We start from the raw sequence: 26,574 nt of genomic DNA, 5'->3' as shown, positions 1-26,574 counted from the left end.
TTCTACTTCAGTTGGGGACATACAGTCCTTCTCCCATTGGAATACTTACAGTTCTACTTCAGTTGGGGGACATACAGTCCTTTTCCCATTGGACTACTTCCAATTCTACTTCAGTTGGGGGACATACAGTCCTTCTCCCATTGGAATACTTACAGTTCTACTTCAGTTGGGGGACATAGAGTCCTTTTCCCATTGGACTACTTCCAATTCTACTTCAGTTGGGGGACATACAGTCCTTCTCCCATGGAATACTACAGTTCTACTTCAGTTGGGGGACATACAGTCCTTTCCCATTGGATACTTCCAATTCTACTTCAGTTGGGGGACATACAGTCTTTCCCATTGGAATACTTACAGTTCTACTTCAGTGGGGGACATACAGTCCTTCTCCCTTTGGGGACTAAGACAACTCCATAGTGGACAGAAAACAGTTTTGGATTAACATACCAGGTGAAATGGATTAAAATAACGGGCAGTGGATACAAGATAGGCTTATGGGGAGGTGGGAGGCATCTTCCTACAATGTAAGAAAAGTTATTATGGCTAAGGGTTATACAAACATTAAAATAAATAAAATTATATTTGTTTGGTCTCACCTGGTGCACAGAGCTCATTTGGTTCAGTCAGTCCCTCAGCAGAGCAGACCTCCCCCGGTGGACAGTCCAAGCAGTCATCTTGTGCAGTCAACCCTGTGATATTACCGAATGTTCCATTCTAGCAGGGGTTCAGGAATGGATTGGCAGTCCCTGAGGGGCAGAAGTAACCCCTGGGGCAGATGTCTCCATTGTCCGTACCATTCCCCTGTAAATCATTAATCAACAAAAGTTCATTTTGTCAAGTTTTTCAGTCCCTCGAGGTATTTCTTCCCAAAATCTTAAACTGCAGCTTCCTTCCTTGTCATCTCTCCAGTAGATTCTTAGCAAGAACAGTGATGAAGTTTGCTTTTATGAGAGTACTTGGCTTCACAACAAAGAATTAAGAAATGGAATGAAATCAACCCTGGTACACTGGTTTGTTATATGAACCTAAACCCGAACTGTGAGTGAGAAAAAAAAGGATTTCGATTTAAAAACGGAGGAAGCACATCCCTGCCTGCTTAAGGACACAAGTTTTACTGATCGCACAGAAACCACTGTTGCGCACTAACCATTGGGAATGCCTTGATGGTACCTCCAGTGCAGTAATGACCTGCGGAACATTGTCCAGCTGGCTCAGTAAGACCAGTATCATTACAGAAATGACCCTCAGTACAACTGATACACGCTGATTCTAAACTCTGACCACCTTCCTCTTGCCTCATGGTTCCCTAGAAAATGAAAACAAAAACATTCATTAATGACAAGACAAGACAGTAGATTCTTTTTTGATGACATCACAACTCAAACTTTACATTGATGTAAAATGGAGACCTCTCATTGGCTGAAAGTTGTGTATTTAAACTAGACAAGTGACTCTTGAGTCACGGCACACTTTTACATCTTTTACAGGCAACTTGGAGACAACCAAGTGCAATTAATGTACAAGAACACTTCAACAGCACAGTAGACCATCTTCTTGTTGTTACTCACTATGTACCTTTTATTGTTTATTTGATGTATTTTTATCTTTTAATCTTCTCTATATTTTGAGGTTTATAATGACAAAACTGATAGAGAATAATGACTAAACTGATATGAGAACGATTATTTGTTTACATTGCCTGAAACTGGTTGCATGTAAACTGCCCAGTCTGACATAGTCTATAGCATTATCTGAGTTGGTGGCTAAAGCTACAACTTTGAATTGTTGCTAAGGTTGATGCCAAGGACGCACTTCAGCGCAAGACGACTTGGAAATCTAGCGTAAGCCAAAGCTGTAGCCACCACTTCCGTTGCGGTCTTACTCCTCCTGTCTAATCAACTGACCTCTGGGCATGGCCTAGGGACTATAGTTTCTGTCTCGCAGTAGTGACCCTCGTAACATGTCAGTGGGACTGTGGTACCGGTGTTTAAGCAGTAGTAACCCTGGGCACAGGGAATGCATTCTGACGATGCGTTGGCCTGGAGGGGGGGACAAGCAGTTCAGGTTAAGGGTTAAAGTCAATTAATCCTGGGAACAATTTCATAGAGCTGCTTAACGGTCGATTTTGTGCTGACTGTACGATTTTCATTTCATAGCACTGCTAACCGTAAGCACATGAAAAGGCATGCTAACCTTCCGGTGATGTCACAATGCAAATCTACGGCAAATCTAGCAGATTTTTCTGCTACAATAAGCACAAAGAAATTTGATGACGATTAAGCAGCGCTATGAAATAGGGCCCAGTTCTTTCTTCCTGTATAAAGTAAATAAACGCACGGGAAATTGACTAGGAAATTTCTAAATAAATTTGGGTTGAATCAAGAAAGATTTACTGGAGCTGGACTTGATTCTGTGACCTCTGGATTAACGTGCCGGTACTGTACCAATGGGAGACTTTCTGGGACGATAGAGGGCAGCAGACTTACCGGGTAAATCCATTGTTCTCAGAATTATGCGCATGTTCAGAACTACGTAAACAATGGAAATTTACCCGGTATGTCTGCTACCACCTAGCGTTGGAAAGTCTCCTATTGAACTATCTAGCCCCATGTTGGCCTTCTCCGTGTTTGTCATTGTTGTTGAAACCAGTACCTGAAGCACCGGGGAACACCCCTTCTCCTAGTAAAAAGCGTACTAGGGTTCTTTTACGTGCATTGCACAAAACATTGGACCAACGACTTTACGTCCCATCCAAAAAAGTATTTTTTGGGAATACTTATTAAATTTATGTTCCTTTTGACAAAACTATTTAATAAGCATTCTTGAGGTGATCCTTCAATAGGCATTCGCACAGCTTCATCCTTAGACACATTTAAATCACAACTGAAGACCTTTTTGTTTCCTAAGTCACTTTAATCAGGCACTCTTTCTTTTTATTAACTTGTTTGCTTCGATTTCTTTTCCTAATCAGCACCTCGAACTAGTCTTCTAGATAGATGGCGCTATACAAATGCTTATTGTTATTGTTATTATTCATAATCAGTGAATTTGTGATCATGTTTTGTTCTCACCGTTTGGAACTGTCCCCTTGGGCATGGTTCTGGCTTGTAAGCTCCTGCGTTGCTGTAATGCCCAGCGGGGCATGAGAACTGAATAGAGGTACCTGCTCCTCCGGTGCAGTAGTACCCAGCTTTGCATGGTCCGGTTGGGGCTGGGTTGTTGTCACCAGCACAGTAGTACCTAAAAGTTGGACACATCATCGAAAATATACACTATACATGTAAGTAACCACACAAGCGCGAGTGGGATACGGACAATTTTGGCATTTCTGAGTCCTGAATCCAACTGTTCCTATCATTGATTTCACATAGGTGGTCAGGCTGGTGTAGCACAATCTTGCCTTGCCTTCCACATCTAGGACCCCGGTTGGAATCCCACCGGGAGCACTATGTGGATTGGATTTTCAGTCCCTACTTGACTGGCGGGTTTTCCCTGGAATAATTCTCTGTGGTTTTCCTCCCACATCAGAAAAACTTAATGCATTACAAATGTTACGTTTATTTGTCTGCACACAGCCTTCCCTTCAGAACCGACGAACCATGACCAGTAAAATAAAACAAACTGACTGACTCACCCTGGATCACAAGCAATACAATCATCCGGTGTTTTGGATCCTGATGAGTTACTGTAAGTACCAAGTGGGCAGTTGGCTGGCCAAGCTGAACCTGCTGGACAGTAGCCTCCAGGTGGACATAGACCACCAGTCACTCCATCCACTGGGGCCTGAAGAATACATAAATATTAGACACTCAAATGGTGTTACCACAAACCGAATACACATTGATACCGAATATACATTGATGCCTCATAAACTATATCCTGCACCAAACAAAGTAGAAAATCTTACCGAAGTGTAGGCCTTTTCTTTGCAGTAGAATCCTGGGTCACATACATCTGTTGGTTCTACATTGTTGAATCCATCGCAATACCAACCACCAGGGCATGGAGAGCAGTCCTCACTACGACGTAGTCCAGTGGAGTTACCGTATGTACCTGCCGGGCAGGGCTGAGGAAAAGTACTGCCTGATACGCAGAAGTATCCCTGAAGACAAATCAAAGAACATAGAAAGATAAACGCCCCAAAAAGTAAATGGCCTGAAGTTTCGACCCTAACAGAGATAAACAGTGTTTTTCCGTAAAAATGGTCCGCTTGCCAAAATGCCAGGTTAAATACCGAGGACCAATCCAAATTTACTCCAAGTGGTCCGACTGGCTAGTTCATTCTTGAAATATTAATGAAAGTACATGAAAACACTGTTTGTTTTTTTCCTTTTATTTATTTTGGTTGTGAAGTCAAAGATTTTTAGAAAGATTTACTTAATCACTATAAAAGACAAGACCCCCGTGGAGAGAACAACAAAGTTTAAGTTGGTGTAGGAGGAAAACCCTAGAGAATTATTACTTAAACAGTCAGGTAGGGACTGAAAACACAACCCACATAGTGCCCCTGCAGGGTTCGAACCATGGTCCGAATAATAATAATAACAATAATAATACAGCAATTGTAAGGCGCACTTTGCTGTAAACCATTCCAAGGTGCCGGTTTAGTGAGAAGTTCTAGAGGTAAAGAGGGGAAAGATACCACTACGCCAACAGGTACTACTGAATGTATCCAATATTTGCTTACCTGTGTGCATATCTTTGGCCATGCAAGTCCCTTCTCGTCACAATAGTAACCAGAGATACACGGTGTACAGCCCTGGGAGTCCTCACCGGCGCTAGCGTTAAGGTAGTACCCTACTGGACATGGATTAGCGTAAGGGTCAGCGGTTCCCTCTGGACAGTAGTGACCACCTGGACAATCTGCAGCCTGTGTAGAAAATCCCAACGTGGGGAGAATTATGTGTAAGTAATGTTTGTGGGGTAAAAATCTCTTTTGTGAGTTGTGGTGGCTCAGTCATTAAGCTGCCATCTTAGATGTTAACCAATGATGAATCAATTGAAGAGCACAAAGAAACCTTGTTTGGCCAGAAAAACTCAGTAAGTATACATCCTTTTTAGTGGACGAGTGTGTTTACTTTGAATTTATAGTGCGATTAAACTTAATGGATGAGCAGTTTATGTCATCAAGTTTTGTAAGCACAAAAACTTACTAAGCCCAGAAAAATCTAACTCAGCAGAAACTTGTTACCAGCCAAAACTACAGCAAGTTCATGTTGTTGCGACTGGTACTGCACTCATTTTTTGGTACTGCACTCATTTTTGTTTTGCTTAAAATTAAAATAATCTGTCTTTGCCAAAACTTGTTACCAGCAAAAATGCCATAAGATTCACGTTGATGCGACTCGTACTAAACATATGTTGGCCAAGTAAAGATATTTGCTAAGCAGTATTTCCTGCTTAAAGCCATTGGACCCTTTCAGTACAGAGAAAAAAAAAAAAAGTTCACAGATTTACAAATAACTTACAGGGTTTACACAAGGTAGTGGTGGAAGACTTCTCTTGAAATATTATTCCATGAAATGCTTTACTTTTTGAGAAAACAGTAAAACAATATAAATTCTTGTTAACGAGAATTACGGATTTATTTTAAACACATGTCATGACGGCGAAACGCGCGGATACAAGGGTGGGTTTTCCCGTTATTTTCTCCCGACTCTGATGACCGATTAAGCCCAAATTTTCACAGGTTTGTTATTTGATTTAGAAGTTGTGATACACGAAGTGTGGGCCTTGGACAATACTGTTTACCGAAAGGGTCCAATGGCTTTAACAAGTTTATGAAAAAAGGCTGTAAGAATCTTACCGGAGCACTGAGACCTGGTGGCGAGCACCATTTACCAGACGGGCAGATCTGGCATTCAGACTCCTGCACCAAGCCAATTTCATCACTGAAGGTTGCGTTAGGACAGGGGCGCGGGAAGGGGTCCTGTAAGGGCAGAGAGAGAGCAAGAAAGGAGTGGATGGTTTAAAGGCACTGGACACTATTGGTAATCACTGTTAGCATCAAAACTTACTGGTTAATGATCAATGGAGAGCTGTTGATAGTATAAAACATTGTGAGAACGGCTCCATTTGAAGTAACGTAGTTTTCGAGAAAGGAAGAAATTTCCACTAAAATATTTGAATTTGATTTCGAGACCTCAGAGAGGTCTCGAAATCAAGCATCTGAAAGGACATAACTTTGTGTGACAAGGGTGTTTTTTTCCCATTATTATCTCGCAACTCCGACAACACATTGAATTCAAATTTTCACAAGTTTGTTTTGTTGGGCATATGTTTAGATATACCAAGTGAGAAGACTGGTCGTTGACAAATACCAAAGGTGTCCAGAGTCTTTAAGGGGTCAATTTTTACATAGTGTATCCAGTTTATTTAAATTTATAGGTCCTGCCAGGACCTTTCCTTGTATTCATGCCATACATCAAATAATTACACATAAACAGAAATATACTGGATATAAATTAGATCAATTTAACAACATCTCAGCAGAAAGTCTTGTCCTTTAATGGGTATGAACATTTCAGTGATTTTGGTTATAACTCCAAGAGGCTTTCATTTCGTAAAATGTATACAGAAAGTCTGTATGCGAGATTTTCTACAAATTCATTTTTGATCATCATTCACAAAGAGCAGTTTTTTCCTGAGGTGCCCTAAATGACCTTTGACCTGTTTGTGTGTTTTTCTAACCTTATCTCCACTAAGGCAATAATGTCCTGTGATGCAGGCGTCATTGTCAAGATCAGGTGCCATGGTGCGACCGTAATCACACGTCATCCCGGCCGGGCAGATCTTATTTGCATACATGTTGTCTCGAGTCGTGGTGTCGCTGTCACAGTAGTAGCCAGCCTCGCAGGTTGTACACTCAGTAGCACCGGTGTCCTGGTAATTAAAGTAAACAACAAAATGACACCAAAACGATTTCCTATACCATTATTCCTAACCACCTAAAGACATATTATTTATTTTTATTCTCTTGAAAGTAAATACAGGGTATACACTTATTCAGTGCTTAGTACACATCGGTGTAAGTACAAAAGCTTAATAAAATTCAGAGCAGGTCCCAATTTCATAGCGCTGCTTAGCGGCCGATTTTGTGCTCACTGTGCAATTTCTATTTCATAGCCCTGCTAACCGTAAGCACACGAAAAGGCATGCTAACCTTCTGATGCTTACCGCATGGAAATAAATGACGTCACAATTTTTCTGCTAACCTGTGAAATATGCTACAATTTTTCTGCTACAGTAATGCAGGCAAATTTGCTTACCGTTAACCAGCGCTATGAAATTGGGCCCAGGTCCTTTTGATTGGTTATCAGTTTGCTAAAGCTAATTATATTTCCTCATCTCTGTTTTGTAAGAAACTCATTATGAAATGTGAACTTGACAAGATATAGGCAATATTTGAAGCATTCGGGCTGAAACACTTCTCTGACAGATAAGCGTTCCGTATGAAAACAATTGTCTGAAAGATTGGGGCTTGTACACAGGTTTCCGCTACTTACCGAGTACAGGGACTTTCCACATTGTACCGGCTCCACATTGCCTGTATTATTACAATAGTAACCAGCAGTACATGATGAACAGTCTACTTCGGCTTGGCCTTCTAACTCTTCTCGGTACGTCCCTCTGCATCAAAAAGAGAAAGGTTTCATTTCATCAGAAACAAACAATCCAAAACAAGTTTGAAGCACGTTACAAAAAGGAATACAATGGCCACTTACCAAGCTGTATCACAGTGCTCAATAAGCAGAATAACAGAATAGCAAACGTTTCATCAGTAAAACAAATGAGTTTTAAGAGCTTCCCGAAAGGCTGCCAGTGATTGAGCATAATAATAATAGTTTTAATACTAGGTTCTCTTCTTGTGTTTTATCACACACCTAGGGGCGTGTCCAAGCGCTCAGTAATATATTCTGCAAGGAACGTGGAGCTACGATTTAAAGTATGAGACCTATTCCTGGTGAATGTTATGAGCTAACGTATTGGCCCTGCAACATATCACCAGGCAATGTACGAGTGGGTTTTTAAAGCTTAGAATTCTAAGAAAAGCAAATTTAAACAAATAAAAAATTACTAGTGTCATGAAAAGAAGACAAGGAAGAAAAAGGCCAGAGAATAATATAAAAAAAAGACAGTGAGAAAGAACTTACTGAGGGCATGGTGTAGGTAGTGAGGATCCTTCCGGGCAGTAGTGTCCCTCTGTACAATCCTCACATTGTTCCCATCGGATGTTACCGTTGATGTTAGAGTACGAGCCAGCGTGACAAGGAAACTGATCTTCTGTCTGGGTACCTGAAAAAGAAAATCATGCGCTAGGTTTTTACTTCACTTTTAATAAAAGAACCTCCATCAGTCACCAAACTACCATCAACCAGGTTGAAGCCATTCAGAAAAGGGCAGACAGATTTGTGCTGTACATCTATGATTGGACCGAGAGTGTAACAACAATTCTACAAAATCTGAAATTGTCTTCACTTCAATCCAGAAGGGAAGCGGCTATGAAGATCATGCTATATAAAATCTCCCACAGCCTTATTGCAATAGGCAGAGCCCAGTACCTTACACCTATGTCTGATACTAGACTTAGAAACTACCACCAGCAAAATACCAGCTCCTCAAAACCCATTCTTCTATTTAAAAGATATCTACAAGTTCTCCTTCATGCCCACAGCAGTCAGACTGTGTAACGCACTCCCTGCATTCGTCTTCACCGCTCCATCGGTGACCGTCTTCAGGTCACACATCTACACCCATTAGTTTCAACTAGTGTTGTTTTTACTTGCGCTTATTTTCTAAGCACAACTTTCCACCTGTTTCACGCACACCTAGTCTTCACCTCAGCTTTTACATCCAGAAGTGTACTTTGATGAGTACAGACATAGATGTAGATTGTCCTTCTTGTAATAATGCTTGTGCGCTTAGGCGTAAAATATTTTCTTCCACAGTAACTCCCCCCCCTGGTATCCCACCCAGTGTTTTAAAACCAGGGTAGCAACTGGGTGTACTCCCAGCTTCAAGCTGTTCCTGTTTGGGCCATTGTTGTCGAGTCCACAACCATGGCTCCCTCCTGGAACCGAACAATAGACACAACCTTAAGCTGGGATTAAGCCCCCAGAGTCAATAATCCTTTAACAATCGCCAATTATAACTTTATACTAACAGCTCCAGACCAGACATAAACCTGGTCTGGAAGAACTTACAGGGTGAAGTGGACACAATGTAAAAGTGGGCAGTAAATACAAGGTGGGCTTATCGAGGGTGGGGGAAGTTTTTTTACTGTAGAAGAAATTTTTTACTGTAAATATTGACAAAATAAAGACACAGCCATTATAGGGATAGATAGCTCAGTTGGTAGAGCACAAACACATTAATCCAGAGGTCGTTGGTTCGTATCCAACGCTAGTCAATTCTGTGTTCAACCCCAAAAGTCTTTTTTATTTCTTTAAGCCAGTATTTAATTCCACAATTTTCATTGAATTTGGAAACACTTTTAAAGCTTGATAACATGCATAAATAGCTTCAAGAACAACACATCAAGGAAGGAAAGAACAAATCAAAGGAACAAATTTAGCGGTACCCACTCCTAAAATATAGACTTTGAACTGCCTCTAGCTACCGAGTAATCTTGGTGGTCTAGTGGTAAGACATCTGCTCTAGCTACCGAGTAATTTTGGTGGTCTAGTGGTAAGACATCTGCTCTAGCTACCGAGTAATCTTGGTGGTCTAGTGGTAAGACATCTGCGCTAGCTACCGAGCAATCTTGGTGGTCTAGTGGTAAGACATCTGCGCTAGCTACCGAGCAATCTTGGTGGTCTAGTGGTAAGACATCTGCGCTAGCTACCGAGCAATCTTGGTGGTCTAGTGGTAAGACATCTGCGCTAGCTACAGAGTAATCTTGGTGGTCTAGTGGTAAGACATCTGCGCTAGCTACCGAGCAATCTTGGTGGTCTAGTGGTAAGACATCTGCGCTAGCTACCGAGTAATCTTGGTGGTCTAGTGGTAAGACATCTGCGCTAGCTACCGAGCAATCTTGGTGGTCTAGTGGTAAGACATCTGCGCTAACTACCGAGCAATCTTGGTGGTCTAGTGGTAAGACATCTGCGCTAGCTACCGAGTAATCTTGGTGGTCTAGTGGTAAGACATCTGCGCTAGCTACCGAGCAATCTTGGTGGTCTAGTGGTAAGACATCTGCGCTAGCTACCGAGTAATCTTGGTGGTCTAGTGGTAAGACATCTGCGCTAGCTACCGAGCAATCTTGGTGGTCTAGTGGTAAGACATCTGCTCTAGCTACCGAGTAATCTTGGTGGTCTAGTGGTAAGACATCTGCGCTAGCTACCGAGCAATCTTGGTGGTCTAGTGGTAAGACATCTGCGCTAGCTACCGAGCAATCTTGGTGGTCTAGTGGTAAGACATCTGCGCTAGCTACCGAGCAATCTTGGTGGTCTAGTGGTAAGACATCTGCGCTAGCTACCGAGCAATCTTGGTGGTCTAGTGGTAAGACATCTGCGCTAGCTACCGAGTAATCTTGGTGGTCTAGTGGTAAGACATCTGCTCTAGCTACCGAGTAATCTTGGTGGTCTAGTGGTAAGACATCTGCGCTAGCTACCGAGCAATCTTGGTGGTCTAGTGGTAAGACATCTGCTCTAGCTACCGAGTAATCTTGGTGGTCTAGTGGTAAGACATCTGCGCTAGCTACCGAGTAATCTTGGTGGTCTAGTGGTAAGACATCTGCTCTAGCTACCGAGTAATCTTGGTGGTCTAGTGGTAAGACATCTGCGCTAGCTACCGAGTAATCTTGGTGGTCTAGTGGTAAGACATCTGCGCTAGCTACCGAGTAATCTTGGTGGTCTAGTGGTAAGACATCTGCTCTAGCTACCGAGTAATCTTGGTGGTCTAGTGGTAAGACATCTGCGCTAGCTACCGAGTAATCTTGGTGGTCTAGTGGTAAGACATCTGCTCTAGCTACCGAGTAATCTTGGTGGTCTAGTGGTAAGACATCTGCTTACAAAACTCGGGAAAGTTCCCAGCATACAGTGCTAACACACATTGGTTGAGCCCTTGCACGCATGTAAAACACGTTGACTGTGCCACACTCACCATTTTGGTGGCCAATAGGTTTACGTGTAAATGCCACGTCACCTACAGTGCGCGCTTCACTGAATAACGCACAGTGACATTGCCCACCAAAATGGCGCATCCAAGACTATTCTGATGATATATGGGTAAAAACCAAAATTAATAACAATAGAAGGAAATCGTTGTTAATTTATGGAGTCCGATGATGACGTCAGGTGAATTGGGTCAATATGGGTAAAAGCCCAAATGAATACCATATAAGAAGGAAAACATTGTTAATTAATGGAGTCAAGACACTTACCAGCAGGGCAGTAGTGTCCTGTAGCACAGAGGTCAGACGGGGTCGTAGATGCCTCCAGACAGAACCAACCCCGAGGGCATTCATAGCACTCATTCTGAGCAGCTAGATTAGTCAGGTTGGTCCATGAGCCAGCTGCACAGGGGAACTGGCTTGGGTTCTGGGTACCAGACGGACAGTAGTGGCCTTGAGCACATGGCACTGGGGGATTCTGTTGGCCTCCGGTTCCTGGTGGAGAATAAATCAAAATCAGACTTTTAGAAAGCATTATCAGTATCCGATAAAACAGACAGTGGGATGTGTAAAAATAGAGCACAAATAATCAAGAAATGAGCATGGTGTTACTGCAAACCTTTCTTAGTTATACTTCCACAATGCAAAGTTTCAAATCATACTCAAGAAATGAGCAGGCTTAGAACCTGGATGATACATGGAAACACAAGAGTGACCAAACTTGGAATTTTGTCTTTGAAAGGGCAAAGCCATTTCATTTTCCAAAGAGCGCTTTCATTGGGAAGTCTGTGGAAAACATTTGAAACGGAACCAAGGCCAAGACCACAGTGGCCCCCATGTAGTTTCAGGCCTGGTGTACATTACAATTGATTAAGATCTTAACAAAAGGTGCCATTGGGCAAAGGGTACTTCCATTGTAGTCTTGAAGTGTAAGGGAAACTTTTGCAGGGGCACCAAAGCCAAGAAGAAGGGCAACAAGGGCAATGGTTTCTGTAGTATAACTCCAGGCTTGGAGGATGATAAAAAAACTTGTTCATCAATGTACGAGTATATCTACTTGCCAGGTAGATTATGTTCTTTAGAGAACGTGTCTCCCTTTAAATTTTACATCATCACAACTTCTACAATCACATTGTTTTTTCTTACCGAGCAAGCAGGCGAATTGTTCAATGCAGCTGTCACACTGGAAGGCTGCTGTTAGGTTATGGTAGTCGGTATACGTGCCTGCCGGGCAAGCATTAGCTGTCGCATTAGGGCTGTCACTACCTTGGGGGCAGAAGTACCTACAGATTGGAAGGAAGAAATTGTCAATTTAGTGCAAATGTCCAAAAGTTGCCGCTTCCAAGTAGAGCTACCGACATTGTAGTATCTTGGGCTTAGGGCACTCAGGGAGATTATTTGGTTTACCCATATACACCGATGTGTATATAAACATATACCCCGAAGTGTATATAAGCACTGTATACTCAGTACATTACAGAGTTCTGTGAACAAAATAACAAGCATATTACTCAGGTGTTTTTTCGTTGAGGTAACCGCTGCTAAAATTTATGTATCAAACTTCCTCTAGCTACCGACAATCCTGGTAGTCTAGTTGGTAAGACACTGCTCTAGATTGGCAAAGTTTGTGGGTTTGAATCCACTCGAGTGAATGCCTGTGATTTACTATGGGTTTTTTCCCACAGGACTCAGAAAAGTTGTATACAGTGCTTACACACATCGGTGTAAGGGTCAAACCCAAACAATATTCTTAATCCCCACTGCAAATTTAACACCTATTAAATCAGGGAGATATTTAGAATTAAAAAATATGAAAGTGAACCAACACTGGTAGGCAAAACCTACCCAGGATAGCAGTATGTGTCTGGCTCAGTCAATCCAAGCGTGGTGCAAGCGAATCCAGCTGTACACGCTGTACAATCCGCCTCAGCATCCTGCCCAACGGACGGATTGAATGTCCCCTGTGGGCAAGCCAGAGGGGTGTCCGTTCCTTCCTCACAATAATAACCCTCAGGACATGTCTTGCAGGATTCTTGGGCGGAGGCGCCGGTCTCTTCAGTGAATGTCCCGGCTGGGCATGGGTTGTCGAGGTAGTTCTGGGTCTTAGGGGGGCAGTAGTGACCCCTAGGGCAGACACGTGGGTCACTGCAACCTGTAGGAAGACAAGCCAATAATCAATTTAATTCACATTGATGTCCATGCAGTCAAAAACACAGCATTACAGAATGCATATACAAACATACATACATACACAAATGTTTTAATATACTGCAGATTCATCAAGACCACATCGGTTTGTGATGAAACAGAGAAACAAGGAAATGATGGAACAACATATACAATGTAATAGCAAACAGAGTGGTTTAAGGTTTATACAGTCAAAGAAAATGAACAGTTTGGAGCAAGCTACATTTTGATATTTAGTTATTTATCTATTTACTGAGCAATTAAAGGAACACATTGCCTTAGATCGGACGAGTTGGTCTTTGAAAAGCGTTTGTAACCGTTTGTTATAAAATGCACATGGTTAAAAAGATGTTTTAAAAGTAGAATACAATGATCCACACAAATTTGCCTCAAAATTGCGTGGTTTTCCTTTTACTTTGCGAACTAACACGGTCGGACATTTATGGGAGTCAAAAATTTGACTCCCACAAACGGTTACAAACGCTTTTCAAAGACCAACTCGACCGATCCAAGGCAACGTGTTCCTTTTATTTTGGTTTGAATGCAATAAAATTGACAAGAGCGAGACTTGAACCTTTGCCCTCCAGATTAACATGTCGGTACTCTACCTACTGAGCTATCTAGCCCTAATGAATTACAACTGGTGGTTTTTCAGGAGTAAAAACAGATGGAGCTCCATTTTGTGATTTCTAAAAAAAAAATTAAGAGCAATACATACAATAACCTCAGCCCACTGTACACTTGTCAAAAACAGAACCAGTAAACAGTAAAGTTTAAAGTAAGCAGGTAAAAAGAATCAGCCAAATCCTGCAGACTAACTAAATACTAACCAAGAGGGCACCATCTTCCAGCTGGACAGTCCAGACAATCCTCTTGTTTATCTGCCATCAGCTTGACTCCGTACGTTCCACCATCGCAGCCATGCTCCGTCGAGTAAGTCGTTCCTTCTAGACAGAAGTAACCTCTTGGGCACTGGTATTGCACGCCTGGTGTCCCAACGACTGGATCACTGGGACAAAAGTAACCTGAAAAGGGAATGTAGGACATTCCTTAACAACCGGGAGACTTTTCCGAACCCACTCTCTCTTTAAAACAAATTGTATGAGGTATCGCCAGACAACCACTTCAAGGTGAGGGCTACATTTAAGTGATTTGGGCTCTTAACCCAGATCAACTGTCACTAGGGGCACGTGCTGCCTACTCCTGGGGCTGAAACAGGGTTACCCCGAACACAGTCTTTAAGGATGTAGGCATGGATATCATCTACTAAAAGCCTGGCTGGTAGAGCAGAATGATCTACCTTAGCAAACATCTATTACCTGGTGGGCATGTTGCGCAGCCCTCTGTTGCTGATGATGATCCAGACATGTTCCCGAACGTTCCTTCTGGACAAGCAAGAGCTGTCAACCCATCCTCGCAATAGTATCCTACAGATTACACACACACAAACAAAATCAAAACATCAGAGAATAATATTTTTGTTGTGCTAGTTCTGTGCTATTAATGTGTGGCATGAAAACAAAAATAATAATAATGAATAAATAGCAACAAATAAAATAAAATAAAATTAAAACAATTAAAATTACCATAGTTATGTATCTATTTAAAGGCACTGGACACTATTGGTAATTACTCAAAATAATTTTTAGCATAAAAACTTACTTGGTAACAAGCAATGGAGAGCTGTTGAAACACATTGGAGAATCGGCTCCCTCTGAAGCAACTTTGTTTTTGAGAAAGAAGCAATTTTCCACGAATTTGATTTCGAGACCTCAGATTTAGATTTTGAGGTCGATATCAAGCATCTGAAAGCACACAACTTTGTGTGACAATGTGTTTTTTCTTCTTCCATTATTGTCACGCAACTTCGACGACCAATTGAGTTCAAATTTTCACAGGTTTTTTTTTTATGCATATGTTGAGATAAACCAAGTGAGAAGAGTCCAGTGTCTTTAAAGTTGAATGTATAAATATAAAAAAATATAAAAATTACAAAATTCGTACCTTGAGGGCAGATTCCATCTGTTGGGTTTCTACTCGAGCTTCCTTCAGGACAAGCATAGCCTGGATCACAGTCTACACATTCCTCCATAGACTGATTACTATAGGTCCCTGCTGCACAGATGATAGGCCCACTGTCTTTCTGTGGGCAGTAGTAGCCAGGGGGGCATGGAGTACAGGCTACCTGGCCACCTAGTTTACATGTAAGTAGATTTAAATGATAATAACAGTTAGACCGATGAGAAAACCCCCGACAGTGCAGCAAAACACAGAGTAAACAGTGCTAATCACAAGCACAAGTGGATTACGGATGAAGCACTTCAGCGCACCATATCCATGAAAATCAAAGGCCAAATTGAAAATGCTATAGGGTTTGATATGGGTTGTTAAATATAGGTATCATCACACTCTTGCTGCTATGGATCGACCATCAGGGATTTTAAGCTTGCTCCAAGTTAATAATAAATACTGGTAACAGTAAAACGAGAGACCCAAGCTCAATTTTTGATAAAATAATTATTAATCAAGATAATAATAATAATAATAATAATCAAGATTAAAACTTACCCAAGCTGTAATATCCTGAGGCACAATCTTCTGGTGAAGTCTTAGTGTCGTTGCAGAACTGTCCTGCAGGGCATTCAGTACAGCTCTAATATAACAGGAAAAAAGAAGAAGAAATATTAACAAATTGTCCTGCTACTAGCTATTGATGTCACGGTTGGGTTGGCGTTGTGATATCTTTCCTCGCCTTCCACCTCAAGGACCCTGGTTCGAGTCATGCTACGGGCACTATTTAGATTGGGTTTTCAGTCCCTACCTGATTGCATGGGTTTCCCCCAACATCCCAGGCATCCTACATTTATCAATATTTGACTCCTATATGAAATTTGGAAATTAAAGTATGACATGTGACACCAATTCCAACAACCAAATAAAAAAGGATCTATATGGGCGATACAAAATAAACCAGGAGTGAGAATCAAAGTTTACATACAAACTCTGAAATTGGGATGCAGATCTTAGGAGATTGAAATGATGGCATTTCCACCTTTTGATAACCCCTAGAGTTATAGATTCCAAGGAGCTTTTGGAAACAGCATCCTCAGTGCTAGAGAAGTAGATCAAAGAGCATTTGCTATTTAATTTTGAGAAAAAAAATATATATTTGTTTACCAGACAGATAAAAAGAAAAAAAAAGGGTCTGAATTCAGATAAGTCTGCTATTTCTCATCCCTGATTATAACAAATAAGTTCATAAATTAAATAAATCAATACAATGAAATGTTTATTTTGTTAAGTGTTGAACTAAATCTTATGTAAATTTTCACTGCTTTGATGAGTTAAAAAAAAACTTAAAATAATTGACAAAAATGAAGGACTTACTGTCGAAGCTGCCAAAGCGTAAGAACCATCGTAGCATAAGATCTGAAAGCTGCTATAGATTGACGGACAAGCAGAACCAGCTGGGCATTCTGAACACTGAGCTTGAGATCCAACCGAGTAGAATCCAGACATACATAGCATGTTCATACTAGAGTCTGTAGCATCGGGACATTCATAACCAGGCTGGCAAGCTGTGCAGGACTGGCAGCGGGAACAGATAGAAACAAATTAAAAGTGACTGCAGGGAATGAGTAAAAAGTAAAGTCTGTCGCCAGCCAATATGGTTTATCAAGCCAGTGTTTATTACCGGTTTACTTGGCATTAAACGAATGAGAATATTTCTATTCACCCTGGACAGGATGCGAGTCCATCGCAGGTTACTCCCCAGCTCTCATCGGTACCCATTTGTACTCCTGGGTGGAGAGAGGCAATTATGATAAAGAAACACTAGTTTCATGACTGACCAGGCCAGGATTCAAACCCACATTCTGTAAGTTACAGAGCTTTAGTCCACGGCCTTGACTGCTCAGCTACGACACTCTAGCAGGAATGATATAAACCGACTTGTTAAATTTCAGTTTAGAATAAAACCAGCTCAATGTGATTAGGGGAAGTTCTAAATGTGACTTATCAGTCTTGTTCCCTACCTGCTGCATCCCATCAGAGTAATAGCCTGCACTGCAAGGAACCTGACTATCGCTGTCTATCCTTGGGCATGAGCTACCAGCGGGACAGTCCATGCATTCTGTAGCATTACCGGTAGAGTACGTCCCCTGAAACCACAACAGACAATATCTCAGGTAAGCACTCAAAATTACAAATCAAATAAAACAACTTTTACGACCATAAAAGGAGACTGACTTTGACTAGAGCAAGCTAGTCGGAACGTTGAGACCAATATAAAAACTCACTCCGCGATAGTGCAGTTAAAAACGATCCTATATAAGCTTAAGTAGTAGTCCCAGCCGATTTTCTATACCTTCCGCCCAGGTAGTTGTAAATAAGCAGGACAGTTCTTTTCAGAACTGAGAAGTCTCCAGAAATACCTGATAAATCTCCTAGGCGGTAGTAGAATATATAGCAAGACAGTTCTCTAAAGAACAAACTCTACCTGGCAAGTAGATACACACATGGTGTTACCGCAAACCAAATATGTATTGATACCTCACCACGCAGTGCCTCAATTCATAAAAAACCTACTTGGTGAGAAACACTGCTGATGTTGAAAGTAATGTATAAACTATTTTTAGGAAAAAAATCCTAATTCGACAACAGACAATTTCTCAGGTACTTTGGGAAATAATCAAAATTACAACTCAAAAGTACACAAAATAATGAACATAAAAACCTAAGTGGTCAGAATTATTGCATATGTTGATTTATAAACTATTTTGGGAAAAGATTCCCTTCCTTGTATGGTTTGGATTAGTTTTCACCCCAAAACATTTGAATCTGGGAAACGATAAGACAATCTGAAATCAGACTAGTGTAGGAAGAGAAGCATGCCTACTTACAGGTATACAGGGTGAGTTGCCACTCCCATCCACGTGGGGGCATTTCCATCCTGCAGAACACCTTGTACATTGAGCAAAGGCTGTATAGGAATAATACCCTACAGAACAATCACCATTAGAAGCACCTGTAGTGATATCTGGGCAATACTTTCCAGGCATGCAGGCTGTGCACGATGATTGAGCACCGGGGGAGTACGTACCTGAAATCAAACATAATTGGCTACATTAAAATCAAGTAAACAATGAGGCTAGGGAAGGGAAAGCCTGGTGCCACTTTGATGCAATACTTTCCAGGCATGCAGGCTGTGCACGATGACTGAGCACCGGGGGAGTACGTACCTGAAATTAAATATAATTGGCTACATTAAAATCAAGTAAACAATGAGGCTAGGGAAGGGAAAGCCTGGTGCCACTTTGATGCAATACTTTCCAGGCATGCATGCTGTGCACGATGATTGAGCACTGGGGGAGTACGTACCTGAAATCAAACATAATTGGCTACATTAAAATCAAGTAAACAATGAGGCTAGGGAAGGGAAAGCCTGGTGCCACTTTGATGCAATACTTTCCAGGCATGCATGCTGTGCACGATGATTGAGCACCGGGGAAGTACGTACCTGAAATTAAATATAATTTGCTACATTGATATCAAGTAAACAATGAGGGAGGGGAAGGAGAAGCGTAGTTGTGCTTAGCAGAAACTCGTTAAGCACAATTTGGTTTTGCGTAAGCAGTTCTATGAAGTTGGGCCCAGACATTCCAAAATCGGCCACTAGATTTGACTAGAGATTGAACAAAATTATATAACCTCCATAAAACATGGATGTGATAAGCTGTTGTAAAAGACCTGAACTGTGAGCGCCAAGCATGAAAGCTTGCGAGCATGAAGCCTGCTTAATACATACATCTATCTTTCAAAGCATGAAAGCTTGCGAGCATGAAGCCTGCTAAATACATACATCTATCTTTCAAAGCTTGAAAGCTTGCGAGCATGAAGCCTGCTTAATACATACATCTATCTTTCAAAGCATGAAAGCTTGCGAGCATGAAGCCTGCTTAATACATACATCTATCTTTCAAAGCATGAAAGCTTGCGAGCATGAAGACTGCTTAATACATACATCTATCTTTGGTTTTAAAAGCCCTACTTGGCAATCTGGGCGTTTTATATGGTTGTATCTTCATGTTTTTATGAATTTGATCAGAATTATAAACAAAAAACTTTTTTTTCTTCTTACAAAAACGAGAAATCACATCCCTGCTATAAGTATATGAAAAAGAAGCAATGGTAGATAGTTTGACGTTACTTACCAGCGAGACATTCAAAGTTAGCCGTGGGATCCGTGGTGGATGGACAGGCGTATCCCGCTAAGCAAGCCGTGCAATTCACTTGCAATCCAGTAGAGTAGTACCCAGGCAAGCACACCACAGGGAGCTGGTTTGTGGTGGGGCATTCGTAGCCACTGGGGCAGTCTGTGCATTCGGTGGACTTGGCGAGGCTGTAGGTACCGGAGGAACAGGACTGGGGGGCTAAGCTGTCAGGAGAAAGAGGATGAAGTCATTAGTATGCTAGCTTAACACCAGGGCCCAATTTCATAAAGCCTGTAACTGTGTAAGCGCAAACATTTGAAAGCATGAAATTTCTTCCTTAATAAAAACAGGATTACCAACCAAATTTCCACTTGATTTTCAGGATAAGCAAACAACAGCTGAATGTAATAGATGTTAAAAACAGTACCCGATGCTCAGACATAGGATTCGAACTGCCTCTAGCTACCGGGCAATCTTGGTGGTCTAGTTGGTATGACACTGCTCTAGAATTGCAAAGGTCGTTGGTTCGAATCCCAGCCGAGTAAAATGCCTGTGATTTTTTTTTAACAGGACTCGGGGAAAGTACTGAGTATACAGTGATTCATACATCGGTGTATATGGGTAAACACCAAAAATTAATAACAGCTGAATACCAGTACCAAGCAATATGCAACAAATTCAAATTTGGTTGGTAATCTTGTTTTTGTCAAGGAAGAAATTTCATGCTAAGCAAAGTTTGTGCTTAAAGGCTTTATGAAATTGGGCCCTGGGCCCTGTTTCATAAAGCTGCTTAAGCACAAAAAGTAGCTTAGCACAACAACACAAAACTTGTTTGAAACTTATGTGCTATCTTAGTAGATACAACGTTTTTGCATGGACACAACATTATCTAAACAAGTCTCAAGCGGCCAAAATGGCAAAATCAAAATGTTATTTAAACGATTTTGTTAATTTCATAAAAGGCTCCTTACGCAGGATCTGAGCAGTATTTTCCAGCAGCACAATCGCTACACATCGTCTGGTTTGCCAGCCCATCAGTATGCTGACCGACATCACAAGGTACTGGAACATCCGTCTTGACTGGGCACGAGGAGCCGGCGGGGCAATCGTGACAATCTGCGTCTCCGTAGACACTGTATGTTCCCGCTGTACACTCGGTTGACGCTGAGCTTGAGCAGGAGAAACCGGCCGGACATTGGAAACAGATTGCACTTCCCTACAAGGAAACAAATGTGAAATCATTTAAAGTTAGTTAGGTTTAGATTCATGGTTAGGATCAGAGTTAGGGTGGTTCAAGTTTGTTGCTACCAGGAAAACCGGTGGAAACCCCTTCTCTTTACGATAAGTGTAACTGCATTACAAATCACACAAGACTAACAGCACTACATGTACATTCCATCCGAAGTACGCAGCAATAATGGTTAAGTGTCTTGCTTCATGACACAAGTGTCAAGACCGAGACACGAACCCACACTCTGCTGATCAAAAACACCAGAGCTTGAGTTCAATGCACTTGATTGCTACCTCTTGACACAAGAAAACATTTCGTTTATTTTGTGTCCATTTTAAATATTTATATTTTTAACTTTTCTAAACGGTGTAAAAATAAAAATAAATTCAGCCTCCTGAAGGCTGTGAAGCTTTTATTTTTGAAATAAACCATCAATTAATAAATGAGAAATTACAGATCAATGCCCAATTTCGTAGAGCTGCTAAGCACAAAAATTTGCTTAGCATGTAATTTCTGCCTCGGTAAAAACAGGACTACCAACCAAATGTCCACATATTTTTCAGGATGAGCAAACAACAGCTGAAAAATACCAGTAACAAGCAATATGAGACAAATGGAAATTTGGCTGGTAATCCTGTTTTTAACAAGGAAGAAATTTCATGCTAAGCAAATATGTGTGCTTAGCAGCTCTATGAAATTGGGCCCGTGTATCCAGACTTACCAGTGGGCTGTAGGTTCCTGAATCACAGTTCTGAGGAGTGTCTCCTGGATTCAAGCATGATTGTCCAGCTGGGCAGGATAAACAGGAATCTTGCCTAGCCTCGGAGTACGACCCAAACGGACAGACTGATGGGGGCTGAGCGGGGTCTGGGCACTGATAACCAACGGGGCAATCTTCACAAGCAACAGCCTGAAGGGAAAACAAAATCAAAGGTTACCATTAACAGTAAACTTGTGGTTGAGACTGTGTATTACATCCCTTTTGGGAGGAATGTTGATTTTGAGAAAGTTTATTGGTAGAGTTTTGACTAAAATCCGCAAAATGGTATCTGAACTCCCGTACACTTTGTTTAATACTTATGCAAAACCTGGAAGCCATTGTTATGTGTCACAAAGTGTTGACGTATACGTACATGTATCTGTAGACTAGCGAATCCTCTCTAATCAACCCTCTTTATGGCCATCTTGATTTTTTTTTTTATCGGAATCATTGCAACCAAAATGGGGATGGAAGTAAGTTGGTCTGAATCCTTTTTGTAGCGATGAATATTAGCATTCATAACTGTTGTTAGATACAGGGAACATGACTTAGATGGCAAAATGAGGCTGGACGAAAATTAGTCTGGTTCCTTTTCGTGGGGATGAAATTTATCATTCATAACTGTTGTTAGATACAGGGACATGACTTAGATGGCAAAATGAGGCTGGAAGAAAAATAGTCTGGTTCCTTTTTGTGGGGATGAATATTTACTGTTGCTGGATACCAGAAACATGAGCGAAATGGTGGCAGTTTGATAACAAAGTTTACATTACCTCTCCAGCACCACTCCATGTTCCATTCCCGCATGCAACAGGTGTCATACTAGGGTCAGTACAGACGGAGCCAGCTGGGCATGCTATGCACAATGAGGCCTGGGTATCACTATAGGTTCCTGCAATAAACAAAATAACACACAAAATGCAAGTTGGATTTTGGAAGAATTGGGAATTTTATCCACTCCTGTCGTACAGTTTTTAATAAACACACTTATCAGGCATGTATGTTCCTTGGAAAAAAAGTAGGAATATTTTATCAAGTACAAGGGCCTGTCTGCCACATGTACACACGGTGAAGGCTGGAAAGACTTTTCAGACCTAATTGAAAATATAAATTCAGATTTTTCCGAGGGCAACGAAATCGGAAAAATATTATGCCTGACTTTATACATGACAGAGTTGAGTAAGATTTGAATGGTGTGAGTATACCTAGGTTAGGTTTGCTAACACCGTGTGTAAGTTTCTTATGAGTGGTGTTGGTTTTGAATGGTGTGAGTATACCTAGGTTAGGTTTGCTAACACTGGTGTAAGTTTCTTATGAGTGGTGTTGGTTTTGAATGGTAGGAGTATACCTAGGTTAGGTTTGCTAACACCGTGTGTAAGTTTCTTATGAGTGGTGTTGGTTTTGAGAAACACTGGGGTTGACAACTCAACGCTTTGACATCACAGAAATGCCAACATTTGCATCTTGCAATCAGGAAGATTTTGTCCAACAACCAGGGAGATATTTAGAATAACATTCAACATAATAGGGACAGTGTCCGTATTCAGAGAGATTTTTAAATTGGTTCATCAGAACATTGAAAGATTGGTTTATTTTCAGGGAACTTTCTGCAGAATCAGGAAGAGTTGGCAACTCTGGCAAGGTTTGCTCATAACAGTTTCAGTGAGTAGGAAATATCACCAAATAATCATTTGGCCGTGAAATAATTAATGGTCCCTTGCCTAAGGTACATCAGAAGCAGTAATTTTTATTTTTTATTTTCGGACTCTGCAGAATCAGGGAGTTAGCAGCTTTGCCATCAATCTCCAAAAGTCAGTGGTGACGAAACTACATTTCTTACCTAGAGGGCACAGCGAGCATTCCCCATCACCCTTTGCTGCGTAGTATCCCGCGTCACAATCTGTAGGTGGTATAGTGCCATCCAAGCAGGTTTGACCAGCGGGGCACTGACTACAAGATGAGGCTGCAGAGTTACTCCATTTCCCACTTGGGCAAACCTGGAAAATATCAAAAACAACAAAAATACTTTTGTTTTGTAAAAAGGCTTTTGTTTATTTGTTATTTAATTTGCTATTAATTCTGGCTGTAAAGCCAGAATAATGAAACTGTCATGACCCTTGCAATAGACCGTATTGCATATGACGTCACCATTCAAATATCTGCCCTACAACATGGCGTTTGTGCACGTGTGCGTGCGTGTGTGCATTATGTGGATTTGATTTTTCAGTCCCTACCTGACTGCGGGGGTTTTCCCATGAAATAATTCTTTGGGGTTTTGTTCCCACCTCTTAAACTGAAACTTCCTCCCTTGACTTCTCTCTATTGGGTTCTTGGCTAGTATAGTCCTTGGCTTCACAACCACAATAAACAATTTAATGAAATCAAACTAGCATCATTTTAAATAGTTTAAAAAACACCAAGACCAAACAGTCCACATACCGTGCACAATTGTTGCCCATTACGACTGTAGTATCCTGCATCACAGTTAGCTGGTGTGTCGGCCACACTCACGCAGGACTGGCCAGCTGGGCATAGAAGACACCTTGACTGCCCCTCTTGGTCCTGATAAGACCCGCCTGGGCATGTCTGAGGGGTGCCGACGGGTGACGGGCAATAGTAACCCATTGGGCATGGGACGCAGTGGGTACCGTTGGAGTAGTTGCCCAGCTGAATAAAAACAAATTTTTTAAATGAGATCAAGTATTTAGGATTTGAGGCATCGCATGGTGAGGTATCAATGTATTTGCTTTGCGGTAACACCATGTGTATATCTGACGATGACTAGAGCAAGCTAGTCGAAACGTTAATTTGTAAACGGCCATTGCATACCAAAGCGTTACAGCGAGTTTGCAAAGAAGTCATTCCTGCACTTGCCACTGGGAAGAGGGTCTCACTGTAGAGCGCTGTTAATTCTTGGTTTTCCTTCGTTTCCTAAGTTCAGCCACCTTCATTTTTCTTCTGTTATTATAATACTGTTAACGAAGTCACATACCATCCACCTGATGTACAGAAGAATTTCTTGCTGCCCAAGCTTTGGCCGGTAGTTAATGCAACTGCAGCTGTTTACTACTGGACTTATTTCCATGGAACTCTGTCATTTCTCAGCCCCCTTTCTGGTAGCCTTGTTTTGTACCCTTAATTCGCCTTGCTATAAAACCCTTAATTCACTTTAAAAACAGCAAATTGCTATACAATTGGATTGAAATTAGAAACAGGAATGCATGTTATTTTTATGAGTTCTATTTAACAAATGTTGTCATTAACCAGCGGTAAAACAAGAAGTTCTCCAAAACGTTTTATTACCTCACACAACCCAGGGTCAGAGTCTCCTCCACACTCTGGGGTGGGAGGAGGAGGGGAGGGGGATTGGGTTGGAGGGGGAGGGGAGGGGGATTGGGTGAGGATTGCTCCCTGATACTAACCTCACACAACCCAGGGTCAGAGTCTCCTCCACACTCTGGGGTTGGAGGGGGAGGGGAGGGGGATTGGGTTGGAGGGGGAGGGGAGGGGGATTGGGTGAGGATTGCTCCCTGATACTAACCTCACACAACCCAGGGTCAGAGTCTCCTCCACACTCTGGGGTGGGAGGAGGAGGGGAGGGGGATTGGGTTGGAGGGGGAGGGGAGGGGGATTGGGTGAGGATTGTTCCCTGATACTAACCTCACACAACCCAGGGTCAGAGTCTCCTCCACACTCTGGGGTTGGAGGGGGAGGGGAGGGGGATTGGGTTGGAGGGGGAGGGGAGGGGGATTGGGTGAGGATTGCTCCCTGATACTAACCTCACACAACCCAGGGTCAGAGTCTCCTCCACACTCTGGGGTTGGAGGGGGAGGGGAGGGGGAGGGGAGGGGGATTGGGTTGGAGGGGGAGGGGAGGGGGATTGGGTGAGGATTGCTCCCTGATACTAACCTCACACAACCCAGGGGCAGAGTCTCCTCCACACGCTGTTCCTGGAGGGCAGCTAGAACACTCCGTAGACCCTTCTGGTGAATACTACAAACAAGAAAAACAGGAATCAGACGCCATTCTCAGAGAATGTTCTTTCTTTTAGAATTGGACAGAGAAAAGTTATCTAGAGTTGGACTTGAACATGTGACCTCTGAATTAAAGCACCAGCACTCCAAGCTACCTAGCCCATGGTCTCCCTTATTTTAGATCTTTTTTGAGTGACAGTCAGAAGCCGTAAAGCCTGTAACTGCCATGTAGCCAGGGATAACACCAAAGTTTTCACGATAGCAGGAATCAGATCTGGTACATTTACCATGAAAAAAAGAGAAAAGAAAAAAAGAAATGAGAAATACTTACAAATCCTCCGGTACAGGCCACAGGGGGGTCACTTTTGACAGGGCACCTATAGTTTGATGGACAGATAGTACAACTGGTTGAACCACTACCGGTTTCGTAGTACCCATCTGGACACTGCAAGAAAGACAAATATGATGGAGAGAAAAATTGGATGACTTGTGAAAGTTTAACCCTTTACAGACCATAACGGCTGCAACCCTCTTGAACCAAAATGCCCATAGCGGCCGCAAACCGCTTCTACCAAAATACCTAGCAAACTCACAAGTCTATAACAATCAGTAAAATAAGTGGCAGAAACAGAACAGAATGTTGCTGCAATATTCATTTAAAGTGTTGCCTAGTAAAAGTTTTATATTAAATTCTGTAAGAATTTAAAGTGGTTATACATGTGTATTCACTTCCTTTGTATCCAATATTTAATTCCTTGTCAAGTGCTTTGTGGTTTATGTTTTAGATGTAAGGCACTATATAAGCTCTATTTATTACTGTTATTATTGTTATATCATAATGGGGGGGGGGCTCTGAAACTCACCGCTGTGCATGAATCAGCACCATTGATGTCTGTATAGTAACCAGCAAGACACTGTGAGGGTGATGCTGAAGGGTCTGGGCATGCCGAACCTGAATTTAAAACAACAACATAAAATGGTCAAAACAGCTTGGGTAAATCAACAAACAGGAAGCTTGTTCAAAACAATCGTAAAGACACATCTTTTTTATAAACATTTCAATAACATTCCATAGTGATTGGATTTTTTATTTTGTCTTG

The 26,574-nt window shown here is 41.8% G+C and overlaps 1 protein-coding gene across 1 annotated transcript; it reads right to left on the bottom strand.

Annotated features, from left to right (window-relative positions):
- Positions 1–642: 642 nt before the first annotated feature.
- On the bottom strand, positions 643–26,375 carry LOC117301677 (neurogenic locus notch homolog protein 1-like). Its single transcript, XM_033785707.1, has 31 exons — positions 26,338–26,375; positions 25,806–25,919; positions 25,410–25,493; positions 24,012–24,167; positions 23,735–23,738; positions 23,341–23,497; positions 22,274–22,392; positions 21,462–21,650; positions 20,481–20,725; positions 19,510–19,733; positions 18,199–18,398; positions 17,332–17,457; positions 16,685–16,885; positions 15,866–15,950; positions 15,302–15,490; positions 14,617–14,724; positions 14,128–14,322; positions 12,956–13,262; positions 12,257–12,393; positions 11,381–11,605; positions 8,154–8,295; positions 7,506–7,629; positions 6,691–6,882; positions 5,807–5,929; positions 4,688–4,870; positions 3,908–4,102; positions 3,635–3,783; positions 3,072–3,240; positions 1,905–2,039; positions 1,148–1,306; positions 643–801 (listed from the first exon to the last, which is right to left on the bottom strand). Exons 1-31 carry the CDS (start codon positions 26,358–26,360, stop codon positions 715–717), a joined length of 4,746 nt encoding a protein of 1,581 aa, XP_033641598.1. The 5' UTR covers positions 26,361–26,375; the 3' UTR covers positions 643–714.
- Positions 26,376–26,574: the final 199 nt, after the last annotated feature.

This window comes from Asterias rubens, chromosome 17 (assembly GCF_902459465.1).
Source record: "Asterias rubens chromosome 17, eAstRub1.3, whole genome shotgun sequence".
Taxonomy (NCBI): domain Eukaryota; kingdom Metazoa; phylum Echinodermata; class Asteroidea; order Forcipulatida; family Asteriidae; genus Asterias; species Asterias rubens.
The sequence above is the reverse complement of the archived record's forward strand: the minus strand, read 5'-3'. Positions and strand labels throughout refer to the sequence as shown.

Coding starts and splice junctions, on each gene's coding strand:
- LOC117301677 (XM_033785707.1), bottom strand. CDS start 26,360: ATGGTGCTGATTCATGCACAGCG. Junction 25,920..26,337: donor GTGCTGATTCATGCACAGCG/GTGAGTTTCAGA, acceptor TCTTTCTTGCAG/TGTCCAGATGGGTACTACGA. Junction 14,323..14,616: donor CTGCGCAACATGCCCACCAG/GTAATAGATGTT, acceptor TTCCCTTTTCAG/GTTACTTTTGTCCCAGTGAT.